This window comes from Glycine soja, chromosome 17, assembly GCF_004193775.1.
Source record: "Glycine soja cultivar W05 chromosome 17, ASM419377v2, whole genome shotgun sequence".
In the NCBI taxonomy this organism is placed as follows: domain Eukaryota; kingdom Viridiplantae; phylum Streptophyta; class Magnoliopsida; order Fabales; family Fabaceae; genus Glycine; species Glycine soja.
The window spans coordinates 5,205,070-5,222,691 of NC_041018.1; the positions used below are offsets into that span (position 1 = coordinate 5,205,070).

Consider the following 17,622-nt stretch of genomic DNA (forward strand, 5'->3'; position numbering starts at 1 on the left):
TTGACGAGAGGTAATGGGCGTGTCGGCATTCACACATATGTCTGTCCTCTACTTTTTTTTTCCTTACTTGCAATGGCACACAAACCTAATCATGTTATGCATCATGATTCATTAACTTCATATATGTTCCACTAGCAGCATTTCTTGCTATTACTTTTCAGATTCCAATTGGTTGCCCTGGCTAATCCAAATCTATGAGCGACAGAAAGTTGGATTGCCCGTGTTTTTTCACAAAGAATAAGATACTAGACGAGGGTGTAGATTTTATTTTTTCAAATGATCAAACTAAAGTTCGAATATCTATAACTTCGTACATTTTACTTTAAACACATCACTAGGCCGATCCTAGTGAGTGTAACGACGAGTGTAGAGATGATACTGATATTCTTGATGCAGACTAAAATTCTCGTGAATAAATTAAAAGAATGAGAATAATAAACAGAAAAAACGGCAAGTCTTTGCTTCTACCACTTGGGATTGTGAAATATTACGGTAGGACATGTTGTCGTTTTTCTGGTCAACATGAAGAGACAGATTAAGAATCGGAAAGCCAAAAAATAAATGTGAAAAAATATTTTTCAACAACAAATTTGAACAAAGATTTCTACGAAAAAGATAAAAAGAGAAAGAGAAAATCGTTGATAAGATAAATGATGTGATATAAAAAAAAATAATGTTTCAGGTAATGCTGTGCACATATGTTGTATGAATAATATTGTGCGTTATACTATTCATGTAAATGTAAAAACAATTTATTATATATAATAAATTTATTAATTTAAAAAACAATTATTTTAAAATAATTTAAATTATAATTTATAATTAAACTACAGTATAAAAAATTATTTTACATTATTAGTACATAAATATTAAACTCATTCATATAATTTAATTTTACAAGAATGCATGTTTTCATTTTTAATTTATATTAAATGCAAAAACATTTTAATGATTAAAGTTCACATGATGTAACCAATAAGATTGACACAAATAATAACTTATATTTTTCAATAAGTGGCTCAAGTTAAAATTCCTAATTGATCCGCTTTCAACAAAAATAATTTTATGGTTAAAAAAAACATGACGTATGGAGGAAAAATTTACAGACTCGATGTCTAAAGATCGCTGGCACATTCAACAAATTAACTTATAACGATAAAGAGCAAATATTCCTTGGTAAATTATCATCAACCGTTGATCACAACCTCTAGCATCTCCATATATAGTTTCCATTTCCCTCCATCGCTCGCCATGATGACCATGGCGATAACTTCATGATCTGAGGCTAAAAGAAAGAGCATCAGAACCCAGAAAAGTGCGGGGCTGCACTAGGGTCATTTCTGGGGTGTGCTTTCGTTTTTCAACCTAAGCCATGTAGCTATCACATTCACAGCAACTGCACTTCAATTGTGAATATTTCATTTTTCCTCTGCAATCATTCATTCCCCACTAGTTCCAAGCTTACGAGAACTGGTACCACACACCACTAGACTCAACTCAACAGAGCAATATTCGTGGTGCATTACCAATTTACCATGAAAAAAAAACGACACAATCTCACTAACAATAATAGCCTCGTAAATATCCCACAAAAGACAGTACATAGCAAACTTGTCACTTCAGGGGGATTTGTAAATGTTGTGTACAACTACGAAATTAGTACTATGTCATCATAATATGTGACAAATTGAAATGCGTGATTACATGAATAGCACAAAAAAATCTGACCTAGCCACTCAGGTGTGGTATTGGTGGACACTAGACAGCACACCAGCTTTCCTAATGTTACCGTGTCCTATGTGTTATGTTTCCCAAGATAAGAAATATAATGGTATCAACTGGGATTAAATCTAAAAAAGAGGTTAGCCTCTCACAACTTGATGAATTAAAGTTTAAATTTTGATTAGGAGATATATTTATATTTAGCATCCAATGTTGTTTCAAACAGAATTATCTCAAAAAATAAATGTGAGAAAAAAAAAAGAAATATAAGGATACATACTGATATTGCTTAGTATTACTTAGGAAACAACAGAAAGGAAACAAAACAAGCTAGGATATGATATATGTGGAGGATGACTGGATGATCAGTAGGAGTAGTGGGTAGAAAATAACAAATGATGAACATCACAGATGTTTGGTGATGGGGAGACATAAAAATAGGTAGCTGACGACAATGGTGGATATAATTGAGGGCCCCTTACAATTGCATTGCTAGCTCTGTGTTCAATTGGAATGTCCTATGGATTTGGCCACAGATATACCCATATACACGACCTGTGGTAGTCACACCATTCTGATGTGTCTTAATCACATGAAAGCTCCATAGCTCCAACCCATCCATTCCCTGGTTTACGAGTTGGGATGACCAGAAATATCCTTTTATTCCTATATCTTGGGATAGTCTGGTGTCTAGTCTTCACTTTTTTTTTTTTCCTTTTGACATGCATTTAGGTTAATTATTAATTTGGTTCCTAGCTTATTTTAAATGATTTAATTTGATTCTCAAATTTTTAAAATATTCATTTGATTTTTTAAATTATTAAAAATAAGAAAGGTTTAATATAGTCTTTAAATTCTAAAAATGAATCAATTTCATTTCTAAATTTTTAAGGATTTGAGGATTAAATTTAATTATTTTTAGAAAATAAATTGATTTATTTTTAAGAACTTGAAGATCAAATTAAATCTTTTAAAAATTTAAAGAAGGACGTGCTTAAATAATTAAAAGTGATTTTTTAATATTATCAATACATACATAGTATTTAACAAATAATTTATATTTATTAATTCTTTAATTTAATTAACTAATGCTTTAAGGTGTGGTGGTCCAAAATAAATTGTTTTTTCTTATATTTCTGTATTATCCAAGATATGTAAAAAAATCACAATTTGACAATGATTATACAGTGATTTGTGAAGTTGAAAATATTATTCAAAAGATCACAATTAGTGTTTGTTTCCCCCAACATAACATCATCCAGTCCTTCCAACTTCCGTAAAAATTCAACAATGGACTCTTTTTTTTTTTTTATACCGATTTTCTTACAATTCACAAAAAAATAAAGATCAACACCACCTTCTTATATATAATCCGTTGTGTAAAGGAAGCAACCGACATTTATTCTATATATGAATTAATACATAAAAAATTATCAACTTTTTGGAGGTCAATTTTCAAGTTTGTACAAAACCAGGATCATGTGGTTACATCGAAGTTTGGGGGTCAATTTTCAAGTTTTAAATTATCAATTTTTTTTTTATTGAAAACATTGTCTTACAAACATTTTAAAATTATTGCAAATCATTTAATAGATTCTTTAATTAAGTTTTTTAAAAAATCAAACACACCCGAACTTTTAGCAAAGATCATAAATTAATATTTTTAATATCAAGCCCATCTAAAGATGATTGGCAGACTAAAATACTTAAATACGAGTAAGATAAAATAAAATAAATTACCATCTCGAATATTTTTAATGAAATGAAAATTTTCTATTATATTTATCTAATTTATCTAATAAGTGTATAACATAATCCAAAATTTATGGATCCTATGTATAACTTATTTCAAAGATATTTAAGCAAACATGATTACTTTTTGCTCAATGAATAATAAAGAAAAATGCGTCACTTATTGTCACGAATTATACGAAATTCATTAAATAGCTTATCAAAATTAAGTATAAATCATATCAAAAGTAACGGCATTAGTTTCAATCGTGATCATGTTCATACAAACAAAAATAAATGCAATGCAAAAAAAAAAAGTGCTTATATTTTTCACTAACAGTGCACATAAAATTTCACCATAAATAAAAATAGATGAAATTACGAAACGAAATGCGGAAGTCCAATGCAAATCGATGTCTCCAAAAATAACCAGCTCAGAATTATTACCGTTGGCATTAACTGTCTTGAGAGTATGTGTACATACTTGTAATTTGAAATTCTCGAGACTCAACTCAACTCTTAGCAGGTTGTTAAAATCGAATCTAAAAACATCGGCAGGCAAAATAAACTTCCCACCTAGCTCTGTTCTACATATCATAAAACCAAGACTCCAAAGCAGCACCCACAGAAACACAAGACAAAAATAAAGTAACAGATGGATCAAGTCTAGAAGACAAAACAAAGAAAACACAAATACAAGGTTTTAAGAAGAAAAAAAAAAATATACCTAACAGAAAATTTTACAATGATAATTACTTTAAAAATCATATCAACAATTATTTATGATTGAATAATAATATAAAATTATTTTACATTATTTATCCTGTCGGTGTGGATAACCATTAAACTATTTTAAGAAAATACTTGTCAATAGTCTGACAGTTGAAATAAGTTTATGGTCTTATAACATCGGAAAACCGAGAAAATGAGTGTGATTTAGATGTAATAATAAAATGTATGCATAATTTGACAGGAATAAATCTCCGTTGGAAATCAACAATGGCAGCAACTTGCTGCAGAGATAAGACAGAACAAAACAATTGCACTCGCTAGAGAGAAGAAGAGAGGAAGTGAGGCACTCACCAGAGACAACAGAACTCTCTAGCGGGTGCCAGTGTTACAGAAGCATTTGATAGAGAGACCAAACGCAATTATCAGAAAGGCTGAGCAAGGATTGAGAAGAAATGAGTTGGGTTGACATATTATATGCCAAATATTTTTTTTGGAAAATGAAATCCTTAAATATTTAAAATGACCCCCCAAAAAAGGCCCTAATGTCCTGTTCAAAGGGCTTTTTTGGAATCATCCCACAGTGCCACTATCTTGTCAGTTACTATTTCGTCTACTATTCTGTCTGCAGGGGCCGCTACACCCACCTGCTCTGTGCTATGGCAGCAGCCTCTGTAGTAGCCAGGGGCGGCAAAGCCACTATAATAGCACTACAGTGTGCTACTTAAAACCCTGGATGTAAGGAGACTGATATTGGCATGCACTATTTAAGCTACCATTGAAATAACTAAAATGGTTTACTCCCAGACATCAATCCAAAATTTTAGAGTTTTTGGGAGAAATGAAGAACCAAGCAACTAATCCCAATCTATAGGATTAAATCTATCAAGTAGGAGAAAAGCAAAAAGGAGGAGTTTTAATGATGCGAAAAGTTGAAACCCTGAACCAGAAGGCTGTTAAATTTAATGTGGTAGAAAGTGAAGCTAGTTTTATCAAGCTATATAGATATAACAATAAGTCTTTATTTACATTGAAGATAAAGACCGAGTGAACTGTAACGGGTTCACTCTCAACAACTAGTCATGAAACCCAAAACACAAAGCAATATCTTAATGTCATGCCATATATCCATTATCCACAAAAATAAAGTTCTCTCTACGAAGCCAATGCCCTCCAAAACTGAAAAAGACCAAAAATATATTTTTTTCAAAAGAACCAATTACTTGAAGTCAATGTGATGAAAATATTTTAAACCCAGTTTCAAATTTACATAAGAAACACAAAATGCTATAGCACGCCAAAACAACACAAAAATCACACAAGATAACCAAACAGTGAATTTTGGTTAGAGACAACAAATTCCATATCCCAAATACAGTAAATAATGCAATGAATACAAAAAGAATTCATTTACAAGCATATGGAGCTATGGACAGACTGCAAACTCAGAAAGGAATCATTACTGAAATTTATGGAGACTCAAAATAACTATACAGAAATTTTTGCTTATCTAAATCATGCCTACCAAATAATGATTACACTCGTAATTTTGTCAAATCACATGACTTTTTTTGCTTCAATACATTTTTAGTCCCTACAATTTAACACTTTTTTTCATTTTCATCCCTAAAAAAAATCATTTTAGTCCTTACAAAATGTGTTTGTTTTTTTTTTATTCTTAAAGTGCTTTAGATAATGCTTTTTCCTCTATTCAAAGTATTTTTCCACTGTTCAAAGCATTATCTAAAACACGTTAAGGACAAAAAACAAAAAAACACATCTTGCAAGGATTATAATGGAAAAAAAATTTACCGGGACAAAATCGAAAAAAGTGCTAAATTGAAGGGACCAAAAATGTATTTAAGCCCTTTTTTTTATTAACAATTTGGTATAAGATCCATTGACTACAGTCTATAGGTAATACGGCAATCTTATGCCAAAGGTGACAAACACAAAAAAACACAAAGGCAAACATGAGAGAGATGTATGTGTTTTGAATGGAGAGATAAATTACAAGAACAAATCCAAAAATGAGGAAATATACCATATGAGGATATACCTAGCCGCGGAAGAAGAAAATCAGGAATCAGAATCAGAACAAGTGAATAATGATAAAGCCACAAAGCAAGGAGCCAGCAACCATGAACTATGGGGATAACACTTACCCACTTTATGCAGGGTTAAGGACAAAAGCATAATTTAATAATTATTCAAAAATAAATGAGTTAGCTTTGTCCTCCCAAATTAGAGAAGAAAAACTGGGCATTGGATAGAATGAGATGGAATAGACTCAACAGAGTTCAACCGGTCAGTTCCATCTTTTAAGAATTCAAACAATGACAACTGATGAGATTCCATTACATCCCCTAGCATTTCATTTCTGTTTCTACCAACTGTAGCATAGCCTAAGAGAATAAGATGATGAGAAGGAAAATTCAAGAATAGCTACTAGAATATATCAATATATTAATTGTGCAACTTCCTCACCATAAATGCTATTAGAACTATTCCATATTTGAGGTCATCTTCTAGTAATTGTCACAGACTCAGTATTTGGAAGCAGTCCAAATCAATAGAAGTGAATGTTATCAAAATGCACTATTTCACATCCTGCATAATAGACATTTTGCCTTTTGCAAAACCTTGGCAAATACAATAAAAAGACATCCAAAGAAATCGATCTAACAAACTTCTCTAAAGGATTGAATAAGATACCAAATAAACAATAAAAGAAGAAAGCCAACAAATGAGGGAAATGTTGTAATATTGGTACTATACTTCCTCAATCATAAAATCATCAGCTTCTGGTTTGAGAGTTTGTTAGATGAATACAAACCAAAGGGAAAGATAATTATGCCTTCTTGTTTGATGGGAATATAGTTTACAACTGTCCTGGAGTGTTCATCATTTCCCCCTGGAATTAATAAGAAAAAATTGTAAGAGAATTGTTTCACTTAATTTTAAAAAAAAATCATGAGAAATATGAAAGTACAATTTGATTTCACTTACGTGTTCATCATTAAAGTTATGTTATCTCCTTTAAGAAGGATCCTCCCTGATAAAAATAAAAAATAAAAATAAAAATCCTTCAGAAATGCATGAATGGCAAACACACATAAAACAAAATTTGAGAAACCGAAGCATACCTAATGTCTTTCTGCTCTTCTTCTTGATGCTCACTTCTTCAGCATCATCAAGAACCAAATTCATGTATTCATCAAAACCCTATTTGAAAAACAATAAAATCACATTATCCTTAGACTAACAGCTCAATTGCTCAAATGACCAATATTTTTAACAACGGTATGTTGTATACAACTACCCTACCACAGTTAATTCCCCCAAAGAACTGAAAAAGTTTACAAAATTTCCTGAAGTCAACAAATTTTAGATCACAATGTTTTAGACATGATCATATGAACTCAAATCACAGAATGCGTGAGGAAAATCCACACTTTTTTGACAATATGGAATAAATAGTGCTGGGTAAATTTAAGTGTATGACTAGAAATTTTTTAAAGGAACAACAGAACACCACTGTTAAACTAAATTCCCTCACAATCCAATACAATGATAATCACAGAACACATATGTATTTACACAATTTTTTTTTTTTTAAAAAAAAACATCACAAGGTCTTTCCGTGTGATGAAGATTTTTCATCTCCTCGCAAGACATTTTAAAGTCGACAAAACAAAATTTTGATGAACACCCATGTAACAAACAAGCATAAAAAATAAGACTCACAATGATTCTGCCTTCAATCCTCAAATCCTTTTGCTCAAATAGCCAAATCTGAATGCGTGCTTTCTGAGTAAATTAACATTAGAGTAAGGGGAATTAGGGAAAACCCAGACGGAATTAACAAACAGACTGAGAGTGGGAGAGGACTTACGCTCTGAAGAAACCTGAAAATCAAGTTCTGACAAAATCATGAAGGGAATGAGGTTAGGTTAGGTTAGAGTTTCAGCAAAAATAAAATTGAAAGCAAAAAGGCATGTGAGAATGGTACAATGGGCTGAGTCATAACCCTCTGAACTTTGGTGCTCGCCATGGCTGCTAAGAGTTAGAACAATTGAAGGAAGGAAGGAAGGAAGTGAGAGCAGAGGTACACAGCTAAAACGTAAAGACTGACTGAAGTGAATGTGTAATTTCCTCCACCAGAGTTTTAACGACTAAAGAGTAATGAATTATATATAATATTTTTATTATTGTATTATAGATATTATGATTATTATTTTCTAATGTACTTCTCATTCATAAATATGTATATAAATATTTAAAAAAATGTATTAATATGGTTATGAATACTGTAGTATATTCAAATAATTTTATATTTACATAAGTCTTATATTATTTTAATTTATAAGTTTTATATTATTTTGATTTATATAAATGTTTGTTTGAAAAATATACTTCATTTTAATAAAAATAATTTATATTAAATTCTAAAATTACTCATTTCTCTTTTAAAAATATGTTTCCCTCACAAAAGAAAAATGACTTACATTAATTATATAAAAAATATTTGTGGATATTTAAATTTATAATTGTAATAAAAACTAATGATGAATACGAAAGAAAATGATAATGCTTATATAATAGTATAATACTATTTTTGTTTTATTTTATTTTACCTAATGTAAAATTTTCTTTTATGAATTCAAGACGATTTAATTCATTAATAATTTTACTTTCGTATAATATATTCATTCTTATGTATAGAAAATAATTAAGTATTTTATTTAAGGATCTTAGTTAGGATTCCATTCCTACTTATATGCATGAAAATATTTTTATAAAAAAAAAAAAAAAGTTCAATTGTGAAGAGTTCATGTTGATATTCCACAAATCCGTCAGTGGTAACTATATGAACAATTACTACATATTATTTAAAAAAAAATTATAACAGCTCTTCCTGCGTATTAATCTATCAAGTTTCACTTATAATTATCCATAACCACAATGATAATCCGTAAGTGCCTTAATGGTAACTATGAACTCTTCACAATTCAATAATTTCTTTCATATTTTTTTTTATCGGTTCCATTTTACATGTTTACTTTTAATTTCTTTGAACAACTTTTGTTTGCGTTGTCGACGACAAACGGTGGCAAATTCTTCATAGCCAGAATTTTATTTTTTTTTGTTTCTTGATTATTTCCACTTAATATGGTCAATTGACATCTTGGAGCACTTAAGTTGCGGAGAGGACGACGATTTTGATAGCATGATGGTCACATTCTCATTACCCATTTATTTTATTATTATAGGGTTTGAAGCGACGAGGCAATTAACTAAGGCTAGGATGTTTGGTTTACTTTCCCTCGTCTGGTTGTTTGGTCAAAGGCTAGGATGCTTAAAGTCTTTCTGACAAGAACCGCCGTAATATATCTTCATTATCTTCTCTATGAAAATAAGAACTCTACCTTTCTGCGAAAATGCCTTACACATTACTGTCTATCTATAGGTAGCCTTGAAATAAGTATCGCATATAGCCACATGCGTACTTTAAATATTGACTTTTCTACACTATGTGCTGACTATTTCATATCCATGGAATGCTTTCAATCGGTAAATAAATAAATAGTCTGTATATTAACTTTTAAATGTATAAAAAATAAAAATAGACACTAAAAACACACAACTAACACTTTCTCTTTTTTTCTAAAAAAAACATTCTCTTTTAAATATATTTTCTTTCATTGGTTAAAATTTAATTAAAATAATGAAATTACGTGTCTAACATCATATTTAATAATTTTCTCTTCTAATTTTATATTTTTCAATAAATTATAACTAGTTAAAGAATGTTTCATAGTACTCTTAAAAATAAATAAAAATATTTAAAGTTCTAAAAATATGACTAGTTTAGGTATAACACATTTTTCTTTTTAGTATAGCACCTTTTTCTTTTCCTAGCACTCGTCAATTTTTCAGTTTGTTGACATTTCATATTTAAAGTTGTGAAGTAAGCAAATTGAGTATGTTATTTCAAATTATAAGATACATTTAGTTTATTTTCCATATCTTTTTTCTTTTCTTTCCATATTGACGACTTCTTCATCAAGATTCACTAATGATTGGTCAATCTTTGAATAAACAAAAATATTGAAACAATGCTAATTATATTTATTTTATGTGTATTTCGTTGATGATATATTTATAACTGTATATTAATAATATTCAAATAAGACTTGTCAAACTTTTTAATAAGTACATATAAAATAAAACGGTTACCTACTCGTTAGAAGCAAAAGCATTCGTGTCCAACTCAAACTCTCTATATAAAGAGGAGGGAATCGACGAGAGTGTACCCACAGTCAAAAAAGTACTTTTGCTACTTATACGATGGCTAAGTGCTTTTCATTCTCTCTCTCTCGTTTTCTGATCTTTTCGTTTGTGCTGCTACAGACACAAACGGGGAATGGGTCAAATGCAACACCGATCAAGTTGAGAGTAGGGGTACCCAAGAAAGATGGTTTCCGCCAATTTGTGGATGTAGTACCTTCGGACTCTCATGAAAAAAAGTACAACGTATCTGGATATTGCATGGATGTTTTCAATGCCGTTGTTACCCGCTTACCTTTCAAGGTTTCTCTTCATATTCAACAACCTTATGGTATTGAATCAAGTGAGATTTCTGGAACATACGATGCACTTCTCCATCAGATCCCAGCAAAGGTTAGTTAATTATTAGTAAATTCATTCATATTTTTGTTATATGCCTTTTTTATTTAGATCAAAATAAAGACAGAATTTGATGACTCTATTTGTTTCTTTACTGAAAAAAATACGATGGAGCAGTACGATGTTGTGGTAGGGGATGTAACAATTCTGGCGAACCGTTCAAATTTCGTAGATTTCACGCTGCCATATACAGGTTCGGGAGTTAAAATGTTAGTACCAGCTCAACATGGGAGGCAACAAGCCATGTGGATTTTCGTGAAACCATTCAGCTGGGAGCTTTGGTTGAGCATAGTCATCATCTCTACCTTCATAGGGTTTTCCATACTCATCATGGAAAGAAATGTAAATGCTCTTCCTGATCACGAGGGTTCGCCAAATCGAGCAAAGCTTAGCCCTGCAACCATCTTATGGTTTCCAATTTCACAAGCCATTCTTCCTGAAAGTAATTAATTATACATATAATGTTAATTAATGTTTTAATTTTCTATAGTTTATCTATGTACACGTGCTTAATTACCGATTTGTATTTTCAGGACAAGTAGTGGCGAAGAACTGCTCGAGATTTGTGTTGATGGTATGGCTTCTATTGGCGTTCGTGCTCATGCAAAGTTACACTGCAAACTTGACTTCTATATTGACTTTGGATCAGTTAAGACCCAGTTTTCTGAACGTAAATGATCTAAGAAAAGGGGGTTATTATGTTGGATATCAAACCGGGTCTTTCGTTAAAGATGTGCTGGTTCATCAATTTAATTTTGACTCGCACAAGCTGAGGGCATACAACACAAGTTCTGAGTATCATGATGCTTTAAAAATGGGAAGCGAAGGTGGGGGTGTTGCAGCTATATTCGACGAATTGCCCTACCTTAAAGTCTACCTTAGAGAATACGGATCCAATTACATCTTGTCGGGCCCAAGATATAGAAATGCTGGGTTTGGTTTTGTAAGTGCTTCAATTCCTCTCTCTAATAATTCTCGTTCTTGAACAATCTTCTGTTTCGGTTCATTTTCTTTGATGCCGGTTGTTTTTTTCTTGTAAGACTAAACTATAGTAGACTTTGTGTGTGTTGCTTTAAAAATGAAGTAGTTTAGTTAATTTTTTTAACATCATATCAGTTATATATACACACACACACACAATGACTGCATTTATCGTTTGTATTGTAATTAGTTATTTTATTCTTATTTTTTTCAGGCATTTCCTTTTAACTCCAATCTCACTGCTGACTTTTCGAGGGCCATCTTGAATGTGACTGAAAGTGATTTAATGAAAGAAATTGAGGAAAAATATTTTGGGAAGAATGATGATATTGGAGGAGAAGAGACGTCTACTGAAATTTCTTCTGCTACTCTAAGTCTCAACTTTCATAGTTTTGCAGGGTTATTCTTGATTACAGGGATTTCTACTTTATTAGCGCTATTGGTCTCAGAAACTGTTATTTGGCAAAGGGCGATTTTGATAGCCAAGGCATACAGTCAGAAGTTTTTGTTCTCCACTCCACCTTCCCCACAAACACGAGTTCATCCAACTCAAGATTCAACGCACGGATCAATAGAGGCCGTTTAATAAGTCCCTTCTCATCAAAGATTTCCTTGCATGCAGATGGAAATTAAATTCTGTATATATGTATGTATGGCTTGGCAAACTTGTAGAACTCGTCTGTGTGTATATATAGTATATGGCAAAAATAATAGGAGGAAAAAGCTTAATTAGGGGGTCATATGTATGAACTTTAGTTGAAGATTATTAATATGCAGACTCTTATCTTGCGCACTTTTTGGACTTTAATTGGATCTCTTACATTTATTTCCATCTATCATATCCCCTTATAATATGATGAAGATACTTTTCTACTTCTCATGCTCAAAAACAAATTTCAAAAAATTTCCTTCTTTGATTCCAAGAATTATTTTTGTTTTCTTTTAATAAAACATATCTTCATTCAAAAATTAAATAATAAATGTTTTTCTAACTTTGATTTTCTTTTGTTATTCAAATTTTAATGACTAAAGTAATTATTAAGTTATCATTATTTTAGACTTTTAATTAAAAAATCGATTTTAACAAACATCATAATATAATTTGTTTTCAAACTTAAAATTTAATTTCGAAAATTATTTACTTTTAAATGAGTTTTTTTTAGTATTTTTTTTTTCAAAATAAATAAACTTTAAGACAACTTCGTGCACTGAGATTGTCTCGTCAGGATTGCAGGATTATGACATTTGCAATACCAATTTATTTGAATAGTTTCGCCCAACTAATGACTAAATTACTCTTTTAATTAGTCAATAGCATTTTTTTTTACTCTTTTGGTATTTCTACATTTTTAATTTTTTTAATTGATCAGTCTATTATTAAAATGTTCAATATAATTTTTTAATTGTTAAAATATGTAATGTTGTTCTTTCTGTTTTTCTCATGATGTTGACTTATTACTCCAATAAAAAATGGACACATCACTAAAAGACTAGCATTGTTAATGAAAAAAGACAAAAAGAATTATATTAAACATTTTAATAAAAACAATTATAATGAACATTTTAATAATAAAAAACTAAATTAAATAAATAGAATGAATAAAAGAGTATCTTAACCTGCCTAATTAATAAGCGCTTCAATTCATAACATTCTATTCTAAAATTATTTCATGATGTGAACCATGATGACTGCTAATTTACATTCTAAAATTATATGAATTAATAATTTTTGTAATGTATTAATAATTAATTAATATATGTGATATTCAACTATAGATTCTCTCTTTTGTAACTTGCGTGGAAATATCAAATATCTATGTACCGAAATAAAAATGAAAATATTTTGTCTTATACTCATTTGGTTGTTCAGTGACTTTGTCAACGGATATTGGCATTGGCTAGAAGATTGAACTCTTCGCTGACAAGAACCGCAGAGCATATCTTCACCACGGAAATAAGAGCTCTATCTTTCTGCGAAAATGCCTTATATACAGAATCTGTATGTGTAACCATCTGCATGTGTGTAATGTTTTGACTTATCTACATTTTGTCCTGAGTACATCATATTAAAAAGAATACTTTTAACAAGTAAAAAATCTGTATTTTAAATGTATAAAATATAAATAAATGGATAAAATTATTTATAAACTTATAAAAATCTAACTAATTTAACTATAATTCAAATATAGAAATTATGCGTGATTAATTAAAAAATAAAGTAAATTAAAAACTATATCATACAAAAAGTATGATTTTGAAAGAGAGAATTCAATAAAAATATAAAACACCCCTAAAAATATATTTCAATTTTGATATATATAGATAAACGATGCAAGTCAGAACCATCAAATTTCTCAATCCATGCCAGTCACGTCATTTTCAAGGTCCAATTCATAAACTTCACCACGTAGTAATTATAACTGAAAAATGCAGCAATTGTGGACTGTTGTAGCTAGACTTGTAGTCATTAGGACAAATTTTCTATTTTTGAAAATGATTTATGTATAAATATAAATTTATGCCGTATATTTAAAGTTGATTTTTAAAAAACCATCATCATTTAGGAGGTAGTAACTATTTTGTAAATACTCTCAACATTTTAAACAAGGTTTTTGCAAAATTGTCTTTAAAACTTTAAAATAAAAATGATTTTTGGAAAATCATTGTTATTTTCCTTCACTTTATTTACATCGCATGACCTTTTTCATGCAATTGTGGTTACTACTTGAAGGTTGTGAACTTTCGTTCGTAAAAATAAATGGACAACAATAAAATATATGAAGTGAGATTCTTTTGTGAAGTCGTTAAACCGACGTGATATTATTTTAGGAGAGAGTTGAATTTTGTTAATCAACTCCTGCATAACTAATTCTATAATTCTTTTTTAATTGAGGATGTAAATCACATATTTAATTATATGTATGAACTAATTTACTTTTTGTGATGGGAATGATATAAACTGAGTTAATATATATATATATATATATATATATATATATATATATATATAAGTAATTGTGTGTTATTAGATGAATGTATATTGTGAAAATTTATTTTCATTTTTTATAAGAAAATTAACAAAAATTTTATTTAAAAATTAAAATTTAGGCGATTTAGAGTAATGACAACGAGCAGTATCGTTACATACTCTCAACATTTATAGCAAGTTTAGGTGAGTTTTTTAAGCTTTTTTTTTCTGTTAATTCCATTGTAAAATTATTCAATTGCATGATAGAAATCAATTTTAGTTATTCACGTTCCAAAAGTTGCTTCTTAATATATAGGGATCCATGGATCATTCGTTCGATCCAAAGTTTTCTAACTATGAATTTGTTATAAGTCTTGTGGTTCAACTCTTGTAAAATAGCATATTGGATAAATTTTGCACTGAAGAATATGATTGTACAATTAAAAAAATTTGACTGTTGATAATATTTTTTTCCTGAAATTTGTATGCAGTGACCATTCTTACAACAATTTTACGTGATTAAGCTGCTTGTAGAACTAATGATTGCTTCACCTTGTTTAACTTGGCAGAAATTTTCTAACTTCATCTTTCTATTATTGCAGATTCACATTGTTTTCATGTTAATCGTCGTGGAAAGAATATAAGGGTGATGGAACATGATGAAAATATTCACTATGTAGGAGATGGAGATGGAGATGGGTTAGGTAGTGGTGCTGCTAAATATTTCATTGGTTCAATTCTACTGGGCTGGCAAGGGGACTACAAGGATTCCTGTTAGTGGAGTTTATGGTCCCCTCATGTCAGCTTTCTCTATTGTTTCTAGTGAGTTGTATGATGGTTCAGCATGTGTATTGTAATTTTAACATGTTTTTGATGACTTTTTCTTAGATATTGGATTATAAGATAACATCTCAACTGTAGGTCATTTTACATATTTCAGTTCCCCTAAAGGATATTTTAGGGTATGTAATATAAAATCAGGCTACTAGGTTAGTTATGACAGGACATCTTTCTATGTACCGAAATAAAAAATTGTCTTTTGTCTTAGGATGATGCTTATTTTGAGACAGAGGGAGTATAATTTATGTATGGATTAATTACTGTATTAATTTTGAATTTTTGACAAGTAGTCGTCAAAAACTGCTCGAGATTTGTGTTGATGGTATGGCTTCTATTGGCGTTCGTGCTTATGCAAAGTTACACTGCAAACTTGACTTCTATAATGACCTTGGTCAGTTAAGACCCCGTTTTCTGAGAAAAGGGGAGGGTTATTATGTTGGATATCAAACTGGGTCTTTCGTTAAAGATGTGTTATTTAAGCAATTTAAATTTGACCCATCCAAGCTGAGGTCATATAGCAACAGTGCTGAGTATTATAAGGCTTTAAAATCTGGAAGCCAAGGTGGTGGTGTTGCAGCTATATTCGATGAAGTGTCCTGCCTTTGTAAGTGCCTCCTCTCTATTTCTCATTCTTGAACAATCTACGGTAGCCTTATCTTTGGTGTCTAAACAGAACATAACAGAATGTTTACTGTGTTTGTTCTGTTTTATTTTTTATCGACATATTTTTTTGTTAGTTAGAGATCAAACATGTGATTTTTTTATTTTTTATTTTTCTTTCTTAACCACTCCATCAATCTTATATATTTTCATTTATTGTATTCTGTTTAGTTTCATTTCTTTTTAAAGTATATTAATTAAACACACATAAAATATAGAAGTTGTAACTAATTCATTAGTCTATCAGTTGTTAGTTACAAAATCTGATTTTGTGTGTCTTGCTTTAAAAATGAAGGAATTTAGTTAATTTTTTTAAACTATATATAGTATTATAACTAGTTATGGGTGTTTATTTAATTTATCAGGCATTCCCTTTAAACTCCAATCTCACGGCTTACTTTTCGAGAGCCATATTGAAGAAGACTGAAAGTGATTTAATGAAAGAAATTGAGGAAAATTACTTGGGGAAGAATGATGATATTGGAGGAGAAGACCCGTCTGCGGAAATTTCTTCCGCTACTCCAAGTCTCAACTTTCATAGCTTTTCAGGGCTGTTCTTGATCACCGGAATAGCTACTTTAATAACTCTATTAGTCTCGGAAACTGTTATATGGGAAAAGCCCATTTTGATAGCTAAAGCATACAGTCAGAGGTATTTGTTCACCACTCCACCTTCTGCAAAAACAAGTGTTCATCCAACTCATGACTCAATACACAGAATAGAGGTCCTTTAACAAGATCTTCTCAAAGATTCCTTGCAGATTAGATTATGTATGGCTTCGCAAACAAGCTTGATTAGGGGGGTTATGTCCGAACTTTAGTTTAACATGCAGAATTATATCTGTTACAACAGTCAACACTCATCTTGCGCACTTTTTGGCCTTCAATTGGATCTTAAACATATATATGTAAATGCATACATCATGCATATGATTAGAAATTGAATCATAACTGAAAGGGTCTGCTAGGGTTTTGTTATATCTATGTGATCGCATTGTATATAGTTACATGCGCAGTTCATTTCAAACCGACTTAAATGGCATTCGACTATTATTTTGTTAAAACGGTTACGAGCCTAAACTCAAGTGGCAATCTTTCTATGATCTATCAGTACTTAAAATTACTTATACAACCACCAATAAGCTCATTCACCGAATATTATTAATTAAATATTGAATATTTTTAATGGGGCCTACAGGCTACAGTGCGAAAGTTGTTAGTGGCTGTGTTATGAGAAATTTGTGGTGTCAGATTTCAATGGCAAGTGAGTAATTTTTTAGTGGACACAGATGTAACACTTT

The 17,622-nt window shown here is 30.5% G+C and overlaps 3 protein-coding genes across 3 annotated transcripts; 2 read left to right on the forward strand and 1 right to left on the reverse strand.

Moving 5' to 3' along the window:
* Positions 1-6,628: 6,628 nt before the first annotated feature.
* LOC114392512 (small nuclear ribonucleoprotein E-like) lies at positions 6,629-8,342 on the reverse strand. The gene is made up of 6 exons (XM_028353676.1): positions 8,195-8,342; positions 8,078-8,104; positions 7,930-7,992; positions 7,329-7,407; positions 7,192-7,237; positions 6,629-7,096 (listed from the first exon to the last, which is right to left on the reverse strand). Exons 1-6 carry the CDS (start codon positions 8,234-8,236, stop codon positions 7,087-7,089), a joined length of 267 nt encoding a protein of 88 aa, XP_028209477.1. The 5' UTR covers positions 8,237-8,342; the 3' UTR covers positions 6,629-7,086.
* Positions 8,343-10,496: 2,154 nt separating this feature from the next.
* LOC114392353 (glutamate receptor 2.8-like) lies at positions 10,497-12,661 on the forward strand. Its single transcript, XM_028353462.1, has 4 exons — positions 10,497-10,866; positions 10,990-11,314; positions 11,406-11,815; positions 12,068-12,661. Exons 1-4 carry the CDS (start codon positions 10,534-10,536, stop codon positions 12,437-12,439), a joined length of 1,440 nt encoding a protein of 479 aa, XP_028209263.1. The 5' UTR covers positions 10,497-10,533; the 3' UTR covers positions 12,440-12,661.
* Positions 12,662-15,095: 2,434 nt separating this feature from the next.
* LOC114393189 (glutamate receptor 2.5-like) lies at positions 15,096-17,320 on the forward strand. The gene is made up of 2 exons (XM_028354454.1): positions 15,096-16,265; positions 16,687-17,320. Exons 1-2 carry the CDS (start codon positions 15,986-15,988, stop codon positions 16,746-16,748), a joined length of 342 nt encoding a protein of 113 aa, XP_028210255.1. The 5' UTR covers positions 15,096-15,985; the 3' UTR covers positions 16,749-17,320.
* Positions 17,321-17,622: the final 302 nt, after the last annotated feature.

Bases quoted from the DNA above. Each gene is read 5' to 3' on its own strand.
- LOC114392512 (XM_028353676.1), bottom strand. From the start codon at position 8,236: ATGGCGAGCACCAAAGTTCAGAGGGTTATGACTCAGCCCATT. The intron at 8,105-8,194 runs GTACCATTCTCA...TGATTTTGTCAG, and splicing joins GGGTTATGACTCAGCCCATT to AACTTGATTTTCAGGTTTCT. The intron at 7,993-8,077 runs GTAAGTCCTCTC...TAATTTACTCAG, and splicing joins TTTTCAGGTTTCTTCAGAGC to AAAGCACGCATTCAGATTTG.
- LOC114392353 (XM_028353462.1), top strand. From the start codon at position 10,534: ATGGCTAAGTGCTTTTCATTCTCTCTCTCTCGTTTTCTGATCTTTTCG. The intron at 10,867-10,989 runs GTTAGTTAATTA...ACGATGGAGCAG, and splicing joins TCCATCAGATCCCAGCAAAG to TACGATGTTGTGGTAGGGGA. The intron at 11,315-11,405 runs GTAATTAATTAT...TTGTATTTTCAG, and splicing joins ACAAGCCATTCTTCCTGAAA to GACAAGTAGTGGCGAAGAAC.
- LOC114393189 (XM_028354454.1), top strand. From the start codon at position 15,986: ATGGCTTCTATTGGCGTTCGTGCTTATGCAAAGTTACACTGCAAACTT. The intron at 16,266-16,686 runs GTAAGTGCCTCC...TTAATTTATCAG, and splicing joins CGATGAAGTGTCCTGCCTTT to GCATTCCCTTTAAACTCCAA.